We start from the raw sequence: 10,334 nt of genomic DNA, 5'->3' as shown, positions 1-10,334 counted from the left end.
CCTAACCTGTAGGAGTCACTCCATTTTGCACAAAAGGATTATGACCTTGAAAAAATGTGGTACACCTGCCATCTGACATTTTAAAAATGGCACATCCTGTGGCCACACCAAATGTTACATGAAGGGGTTCAGCTGTCTGTTAATTTCAAGAGACAAACTACAGGGGTGTCTTGGCTTGACAGCAGATGATAGTAAATGCTAGTTATGTAAAAACACAAGAGCAGAACAAGGGCAGGTTTACCGCTGTGTCACATAACCTATTAATGTCACTTAATATGTTTGGAAACTGAGATAGGTAATTGTTGATGCTTTGTAATTGGAATTTCTTCCAATTCTTGCTTGATATACAACTTTAATTACTCAAGAGTTGCTGTCGCCATTGTAATATTTTTCGCTTTGTAATGTGTCTCAAATTTTCAATGGGAGTTTAAAAGCTGGCAGTTCAGTCTCATGCTCACAGACTGATAGTATTAAGTCATGTTGTTGGAACACATGTACAATGCAGCATCACATTATCTTGCAGCGCCATCCTTGAAAAAGAAAAGATTGAAAGGCAGTACCGCTGTACCTGTATGTAATGCACATTTGAGGTGTGCAAGTATAATCCATGCCATTAGTACTTATGCGCCACAGTACCATCCCAGGTACTGTGTGTGTTATTTTGTTCTTTTTTAACTATGTTCATATATGTCAATATACAGTATATCAACCAAGTTGGTCATTTTCCTCTTTGGACTTTCCTCGTTGGTCCTAGGGACCCAACATCCATAATTCCTATAAAAACAATTTGAAATGCAGTGTTGTTAATAATGGGGTTAAAGAAAACAGCGATTCTAACAGTATTTTTTTTAAAAGTACTGAGTAATCGAATTAATTTTCCAATCTTCTCAAAGCTGTTACTGTTACAGAAGTTGTAAAGGGGCGTGTTACTACAATTTGCTTCAATGAAGCGCGAGTTGTCTGATTTTGTCAAACATCAGCTGCCTGGTTGCCTATAGAGAGCAGAGCGTGTGTGTGTGTGTGTGGGGGGGGTGAAGCCGTTGCAAACGCGATGATGATTGGCTTGGTGGGCGGATCATGCCCTGCTTCAATGCATGCTCTGGCAAATGAACAAAAAGACAGCGATAATGGTGACGGACCAGGGAATTTCAAAGGTGGCGTGCTCAAACTCGAATTATACAGTATTTGATACTGTTATTTTACGTAATATTTAACGATAGTGTACCGTTTATTGTGCAGTAGGCCTAACAAAGAGATTTGCGGTGGTTAATGGTCAGTTTATATTTGTGTTTTCTTAAAAGACTGTAATATAATTGATCCAAATAAACACCAAATGTTTTAAAATACTATACATAGTGTTTTTCTTCTTCAGTCAGTTAATATAAACACCCATGATGTGAAAGTTGTTATAGAATGTATACTGTACTAACGTGTAGAAGATGAAAAGTAAGAACAGTTACTTTTCTGAGTAACTACCGTAATTTCCCGAATATAACGTGCACTCTTTTTCCCCAAAATCAACTTATATATATATATATTAGCGTTGTTAAATGATTCAAAAATGTAATCTAGTTAATCATATGTCAACTGTGTGATTAATCATGATTAATCACATTTCCCTCGGGATGAATAAAGTTGCTCTTCAGGAAAAAAAAAATCTAGGAAAATACTATAACTGACTTAAAATTTGTTTTCAGATGAAATGTGTGACGTATGAATGAATTAATACTTAACCAAATAGAGTTTTAAAATTTTATTTAACAACTCAGCTCGTATAAAATAAAATAAATTGTCAGTATTATACAGAAAACTTAACAGATTAAAGTGCTTCAGACTAACAATGTGGCTCAAGTACCGTTTGGCATATTGCCCAAAATTAACAGCCAACTTAAAGAGCAGACAAGCACAATACAGTAACAGTAGCTAGTGTTTCAAAAAATGTGTAAACAACTTGTCTGTTAAATTAAACATTTCACACAAATAAATGCAGCATTTGCAGTTTTACACTAAATGGCCTGAAAGCTGTGTGAGATTTTTAAAAAAAATTATGATTTGTCAATTTTCACACTTAACTGAAAAACATTCCACTAAAATGTGTGTAAAGGTGTTTAGAAACATTGCTTAAGTTAGCCAGTCATACCCTTTTTTTTTGTCCAGTGGTCTCCTGTCAGTGCAACAAACGTAACTCTGGCTAGTTGCTCCACCTTCGTTGCCTTTTCATTTTCAAAAAGTTCATGAATTTTTGTGGCAACAGTTGCCCGTGAAGGTGTTCTGTATGTTGGGTCGCCCGATGCTATCTGGATGAGATTTTTAAGGCCCTTGTCTTCGACTAAGTTAATGGGTCTACAGTCTCTGGCTACCCATCTAGCGATAGCAGTAGTCAACCTGCTTGTTGTCCTTTTGTTGACAGGTCCGAGTCCGCACTCTGCCAGTGTAGCTAGATGACTGCGGCTTGTGTTTGCGGTGTTAGCGTCATTGCTAACACTAGCGAAGATATGCTTTGCCCGAAGGCGGTACTTTAGGCTAGTTGTGCTTCGATGGAAGGACAGTTCATCACAGCAGTATGTGCACACAACTTTTGTTTAATCCAGATTTCCATTAGGCAGCTTTTTAAAACGGAATTTGCCATGGAGCAGTCCTGGGTCATCATCCTCACTAATCGTGGCTGGCTGCATTTTGTCCGGTGTAGGCGCACTATCCTATTCCCTTCACTATCCACTCGCGGGGGCCTGCGCTTGTCAGTGACGTTCCTTATTCTCGCTATATGAATATACAACTTTAGCATTTGTTAATAATACGCTCTGTGTGTAGTATCATCCATCGATTTTCCTTTTTAAATGAGCACTTTTAAGCGAACGCAAGAAGTAACAACGGGAACATTTTTAAACAGGCATTTCACGGGAGAGCATTTCGACTCTTCAGCCAATCACGGGAGAGCATTTCGACTCTTCGGCCAATCATATAGCGAGAGCGAGTGGATAGTGAGGGGAAGAAGATAGTGAACCTACAACGGCATTGCCGCGCGGAGAATGTAAACATCACCGTGTGGGACTACGGGAGGCAGTTGTGGCCAAACTTAGTCTGAGCGGTAAATTGCGTTTTTTTTTTTTTTTTATGCGTTAATATTTCCAGATTAATCATGGTCGTTAACGCGTTATTGTTGACAGGCATAATATAAATATATATAAAAAGACCGTTTTTTTTTTTTTTTATTGACACGGCCATGTTGTGTTGAAGAAACGTATGCGGCGATCCGTTGCCGACCATTACGGTACGTGACATCACCATTTTGTTTCGGTAATACTTCACTCTGATTGGTCGAATGATTTCGTCTGTGTTAAATTCTGCTTTCTTCACTCTTCAAAAAGCACAGAATTTAGTTTCTTGAACTCATTTAAGTCAACGTTTATTGCAGCTCCGCAACTCGGACCATAACAAACGTGACACAACACAGACTTCCTGTGTCCGTCAACTATATCTGTCCCTCAGGAAACTCAAACCCAAATAACAATAGTTCCTATTGTTGCAGTCTGGTGTACCTCGATGCGCTCTTTCCGATTTCCGACTTACGTTCTCACTTTCATTTTACCGTATCAATCCATGGAAGAAACATTTATTCATAATGATGAAACGAGCACGTTATACAGCAGCCTTTAAAAGAAAAGTCACATCTGTTTTGTTTTCTCCTGGATTCTGGTAAATTGAAGAAGTCAGATCATATTATTACCGTACATATTGTCAGTTTACAGTAATGTTTTGAACTACCAATGTGCTATGCTGGTGCTGTGCTTCACCAGTCAGTAAAATGACATTTCTTTATCTGTAGACGAGCTCTGTTTTCTTGTATTCTATGTATTGGTGCTAAAATTAGGGTGCGCATTATACACAGTACAATAATTTCCCCTACATTTTACAAGTAAATTTGGGTTGCGCGTTATACACGGGTGCGCCTTAAATTCGGGAAATTATGGTAATTACTTTTGCAGCTTGCACCTTGTGTTCTAAGCAAGGAAGTCTGGAGCATATCCCCATACGCCTGCACCAAGGCACTTGGTGATGGAAGGTACCGTTTGACGCACGACCAAGTCCTTAAAACCATTGCTAAAATTATCAGCACTGGATTTGAGTGGGAAAAGCAGGCTCGACCCTCAAGGAAAAACATCATCTTTGTCAAAGCTGGGGAGAAGGCAGCCCCTGCTTGAAGAACATCTGCTGGCAATCTGGCTTCGGCAAGAGACTGGCATTTACTGGTTGACCTCGGTCGACAACTGAAGTTCCCCAGTCACATCGCTGTCACCATACTGCGGCCAGACATTGTCCTCATGTCTGAGTCCACCAATCAAGTGGTTTTGCTGTAGTTAACGGCCCCAAGGTAAGATCGATTGTATGAAGCCTCTGAGAGGAAACTCTCCAAGTACGTGGGTTTAGTTCGTGACTGCCAGAAAGCTGAAGAGCAAAATGTCTCCCAGTTGAAGTCGGATGTAGAGGTTTCGCAGCCCGTTCTCTAGCCAAGGCCTTCAATATTTTAAGCATCGAGGGAGAGAAAAAGAGGAGAACCATTCACAGTATAACCGATGTGGCAGAGAGAGCCTCAAGATGGATGTGGCTCAAGAGAGGAGTCATGGTGTCATGGTTCCTAGCCATCTGGACACAAGCTGGGGTCTGATCAACCCCGGTTGGATCACCTGAGGAGGGCGTATGATATTGATCAGGAGATGCATGTACACAGCGTTACAATGAGGGAATGAGTTACTAATTTAATTACTTTTTGAGAGAAGTTAATTTGTAACTATTATTTATTTTTTAAAGTAAGATTACCAACACTGTTGAAATATGGATTCGTTTTACCACAGCCAATGTTTCTGAATTGGGACAATCCATCTCAGATGAGCTTGAGCTCAGGGAAGCCGGTGGCGTTACTGGGTGTAATTTGATAGGTCTTTGCTTTTATGCTATGAGTTTTAACTTGGATTGTGGATGACATTTTTTGTTTGAACATTAAGGATCTTGTGTTTGATTGACTTCAAGGTTGATAAAGATTTGCAAATAATTATATTCAGCTTCATTTACTTTTTATACAAAGCCCAAACTCCACTGGCTTTCAGGGGTTGCATATAAAACAGACTTTTGTCATGACCACCGCAGTTCTAACACCTGCATCTAAATAAGCAGAAACATTCTTGATGACTCCTTTCGTTTATTTAATATTCGAAAAACCCTTGACAACTACAGTGAACCTGTGAGGGGAATATTTATGTCTTCAGAAAATCGTAAACATCAGCTTTAATGTGAACCTCTGTTATAATGTGCAAGATTAATTAAAACCTCAGAGGGCACGTTTGCACATTTGGCAACCTTTTGCTCAGTTGATCATAAACATACTGACAAGTTATTTTTCCCCACAAATAACCATTTATTCTTCACAAATGTACTGAAAATTACACTTCATTGAAAGTACACATAAAGGTCAGAGAACACAGATACATGTAGCTAGGAGTTACTACTCAGTGCATGGCACATTCTCAGGGAGACGACCCATTGTGAGTCTTTGGCTCGTTGCCTCAGGAGTGGTAAAGGCAGAAAGAGTGCAGAAAGATTAAATGTTAAACAGTTGGCCAGCCAACTGAGCCTTAATATTCCAAAATGCGGAGAAGTAAATTAACCTGCTACTTATGAGTGACAAACAATAGTCTAAATTTGGTAGTAGTTTTAGAACTAGAATTTTTTTCCCTTTTTTGTATTGAAGCCTGGTAGGCACTGTACAATTTTGACCTTTTCTGATGAAAGATGCAGTCTTGTAACAAAATAAGGGCTGCGAAAAATATCAAGCAGTGTCCCAAATTTAGAGAAAGTCATTTCACAGGTTTGACTCAACGATCGCTGACAGAAAAACAAATAACAGAAACACACATAAAATGACATGAATACCATTGTCACAGCCACTATCATTAGCAAACTGCGTATGTAAACTTGCATTTTTAATGATGCGACTCACATTGAGCTCCATTTGGTCATACTTTCATTTTTTTTGTTTATTTATTTATTTTTTCCAACATAAACAGCACTATGTGACTTAAATATTTTGGCTCAATGTCACAACAACTACCTGTGGTGGAGCCTTACTAATGATGCAATGACACTGCGTTCAAATCATTGAAGATTCAACTTCGCTTCATCCCCATTGAGAACATTCGAGGGAAAACAAAAAAAACAAAAAAGACATAAAGACTGCAAAAATCATACCGTGTGGAACAGGCACCTGTAAATTCATTTACTTACCACACTATACTGTGTCCAGACCTAACAAGTGCAAAGGGATTTTTCTAGAAAGATCACACATTAGTAAGCTGTATCCTCACAAAGAATAAAACTCAGATAAGTAAAGATTAAATGAACTATCATGAAACAAGTTATCAGTGCCATTGCTACCCTCAAAATAAAACTGTATAATGCATGCCATGATTTTGTGTTGACATTTCCAGTGTCTTAGCTTTTGCAAGCAATGCTGATACAGAATGTGTTTGTGCGTGTGTATGCATGTCAGTCTGTGTGTGGGCGTGTGGACGCACGTTTTTGTGGATGTGCGTCAGATGTGTGTGCTCATTGAAATATTGTCGCAGGAATGCAGAGATTTGTATGTTTCATGATACGCTGTCCATTCAGTCGTAGTTTTGGGGCTTTATCTTTCTGCTGCTGCTTTGCCCTTCGTTCTCGCTGTCGTCTGGGTGCTTTCCAGTGCTTTCCGAGCTCCCGGGCTGCCCTTGGCTTCTTTGCTGTGAGGTTCAAAAGATAAACATGAATAATAAACGAGGCAGCCACAGTCATATTTCATTGCAGGCATACAGTTGTCTATAATTTGACTGACATGTGTGGTTAATGCTCATCAATTTCTCATATTGTCAAGAAATGGTGCATTCAGAATCGAATGCTAATAGTAAAAAAAATATATCGATTTTTATTATTTGACGGGGGCTTTACTGCATATTATACGTCCTCTCTGAAGATTTATTGGTGAAAAACTGATATGCAATAGATCACTTTCACACATTCACTCATATATTCAGTTTTTACAGCTAACCTTACTGGCTTGATAATGCCTCAGGTGATATAGTTGAGATTTTGTTTCCGGTATCAAGCTACATTAGAGACAAAAAAAAAAAAAAAAACCTGATGGATTCTTTTTTTTTTTTATTCCAGAAAAAAATAGTGAATGAGGAATGCATAATGTATGCCATTAACCACCATGTGGGATGAAAACCCCCGCCATTCTTTGATGAACGGAATTGACAGTCACAGTAGTTTTTTTCATTATTGAGTACAATGCAGTCTTTCTTTTATCTTATATTGTAATATACTGTAAATGGTCAAATTAAATTTTCATTGGTACTCTTGGTGTTTTAGTCAATGCCTGAATTTTGGATTTTTAAGCAATAGAGCACATACATAAACTGAGAAAGCATTTCACTGTGCTCCTGTCATACACTCGCTGATGTCACTTTGGGAAATGCCTTGATAGTGCAAATGATTTATTTATATACCACTCACCATCACAAAAGACACTAAAACATTGTTGTCAAACACAATTGCGTTTGGAGAAGACTAAGAACACACAACTGCAGAGACTAAAACACAAAGCCTTTTGAATCTAAATTTAAGTGAAAAAAAAAAAAATCTTATTTCAAAAAAAGTTACGAAAGCTGACATATTATTAATCGATGAAATAAGTAAAAGATTGAAAATATATATATATATATATATATATATTAAAAAAAAAAAAATCCAAGGCAAATTTTTATTTCATTGCCATCCATTTTGGAAATATGTAGATTGGGGCAGAGTAGCCAAAAATTGTACTCAAGTAAGAGTAGCGTGACTTCAAAATAGTATTAACCAAGTAAAAGTAGTCATCCAAAAAATGTACTCAAGTACAAGTAAAAAGGTATGTGGTGAAAAAAATTTTCAAGTCATGAGTAACATTGTGAGTAGCTGATTACGATATTTGATTTTACACTACCGTAATTTTTGCACTATAAGGCTCACCTGACTATAAGCCGCCATCCACCAAATTTGGCACAAAAATTGTATTTGTTCATAGATAAGCGGCACTGGACTATAAGCCGTAGCTGTCCTCACTGTTTTATGGGATATTTACACAAAAAGATATTAACTGGTAAAACTTTATTTGACAGCGGCATCATACGACTGTCATAAGACCAAATGAACAACCATGAAGCTTTGAACCAATTGGCTCCAAATCTTCATTGCCTCAAGAAGCTTCATTTGGCCATCACTGTCTCATTTGGGGGAGACAGTCAACCTCTGCTGCCACCTTCTGTCAATACTGTCTTTGTCCAACATGCCTCTTAGCATGCCCTGCGGCGCTACAGATGTAAATAATAGTCAAAATTAGTGTTGTGTGCTAATAATTTCTTCAGTTGCTGTTGTACAGTTGTTTCATTAATTCCTAGCTGTAGTATTTGGTAACAACACATTTGACAGTGGTGCCATAAGACTGTCATTACACAATCATAATTATGACATGAAACTGTCCTTAGCATTAATAAATTCTTATAACAGATGTCATTTTGTGCCATCCGGATAATTTCTGTATGTCCTTTTGAATGGATGTAGAAGATCCAAGTTGGACTGAAATGGAGTTAGTAACATAATTTGCCGGATGACACTTAATGATATCTGTCATAAGCATTCAGTAATGCCCATGATAGTGTCATGTCATAATTACGACGGTCTTATGATAGTCTTATGACGCCGCTGTCAATAAAGTGTAACCCAAATAAATCAACAAATAAGCCACACTGGACTATAAGCCAAAAGAATCAAGATGAAAGAAAAAAGTAGCAGTTTTTAGTCTGAAAATTACAGTATATATATATAAGATATAAGGTAGGGCAAATAAATATTTTGTCAACCACTAATTGTGCAAGTTCTCCCACTTGAAAATATTAGAGAGGCCTGTAATTGTCAACATGGGTAAACCTCAACCATGAGAGACAGAATGTGGGAAAAAACACAGAAAATACCATTGTTTGATTTGAGAATGTATTTGCAAATCATGGTGGAAAATAAGTATTTGGTCAATACCAAACGTTTTCTGTAACTCTTCACAAGTGCTTCACACACTGTTGCTGGTATTTCGGCCCATTCCTCCATGCAGATCTCCAATAGAGCAGTGATGTTTTGGGGCTGTTGTTGGGCACCACAGACTTTCAACTCTCTCCACAGATTTTCTGTGGGGTTGAGATCTGGAAACTGGCTAGGCCACTCCAGGACCTTGACACCAAGCGTTTTACTTATTGCAGATTCAGTCTTCCCAGCCTGGTGCAGGTCTACAATTGTCTCTGGTGTCCTTCGACAGCTCTTTGGTCTTGGCCATAGTGGAGTTTGGAGTGTGACTAACTGAGATTGTGGACAGGTGTCTCTTATACCGATAATGAATTAAAACAGGTGCCATTAATACAGGTAACGAGTGGAGCCTCGTTAGACCTCGTTAGAGGAAGTTAGACCTCTTTGACAGCCAGAAATCTTGCTTGTTTGTAGGTGAACAAATACTTATTTTCCACTCTAATTTGGAAATAAATTCTTTAAAAATCAAACAATGTGATTTTCTGTTTTTTTTCCCCCCCACATTCTGTCTGTCATGGTTGAGGTTTACCCATGTTGACTATTACAGGCCTCTCTAATGTGTTCAAGTAGAAGAACTTGCACAATTGGTGGTTGACTAAATACTTATTTGCCCCACTGTATATACGAGCTGTTATTATTATACTGTACTATAACCTATTACATAACCACATTAAGCCAAAGAAATAAGAAAAAAAAAGTTTCAAATTACGGTGAGAGAAAAAAAATCAACAGAAGTGAAGCTACATTCGTCCAAAGAGCATGAGTGCACTCTAGCGGAGAAAATAGTTCTTAGTTTGAATAGTTCCTTATTATTCCTATTATTATGTGCTCTATGTCAAATACATAATTTTTCAGGGTGCTTTTAAGACGCCACGTGATTGAACAGGTCAGCGTGATCATAGAACGGCAAGCTTGAGTCTGATTGGTAATTTATGGAGTCATGTGATTATTGCTGCCACGTCTCGTTGGTGAAACTGGTAACGCTACTGTTGTCATCGCTGGCAAAAAAAAAAAAAGTCAAATATAATATGTAGAATAAAGAGGAAAAATGCAACGACTAGTGTGGCCCAAAGTAGAGGAGTAAGAGTAGCGTTTCTTCTTTACAAATCTACTCAAGTAAAAAATATGGCGTGGTAAAACTACTCCTCGTAGTACATTTTCCCTCAAAACTTACTCAATGAATGTTACAG

General features: G+C 38.0%; 1 protein-coding gene across 1 annotated transcript in view; it reads right to left on the bottom strand.

Moving 5' to 3' along the window:
* Window positions 1–1,627: 1,627 nt before the first annotated feature.
* The window catches only part of luzp2 (leucine zipper protein 2), a 227,077-nt gene continuing 218,370 nt past the window's right edge, over window positions 1,628–10,334 (bottom strand). The window contains exon 12 of the mRNA XM_057833100.1: window positions 1,628–6,773. Within this exon, the coding sequence (XP_057689083.1) occupies window positions 6,660–6,773 (114 nt within the window). The 3' untranslated portion in view covers window positions 1,628–6,659. The remainder of the gene's footprint in view (window positions 6,774–10,334) is intronic.

This window comes from Corythoichthys intestinalis, chromosome 1 (genome assembly GCF_030265065.1).
Source record: "Corythoichthys intestinalis isolate RoL2023-P3 chromosome 1, ASM3026506v1, whole genome shotgun sequence".
Taxonomy (NCBI): Eukaryota; Metazoa; Chordata; class Actinopteri; order Syngnathiformes; family Syngnathidae; genus Corythoichthys; species Corythoichthys intestinalis.
This window is presented reverse-complemented; position numbering and strand designations above follow the sequence as displayed.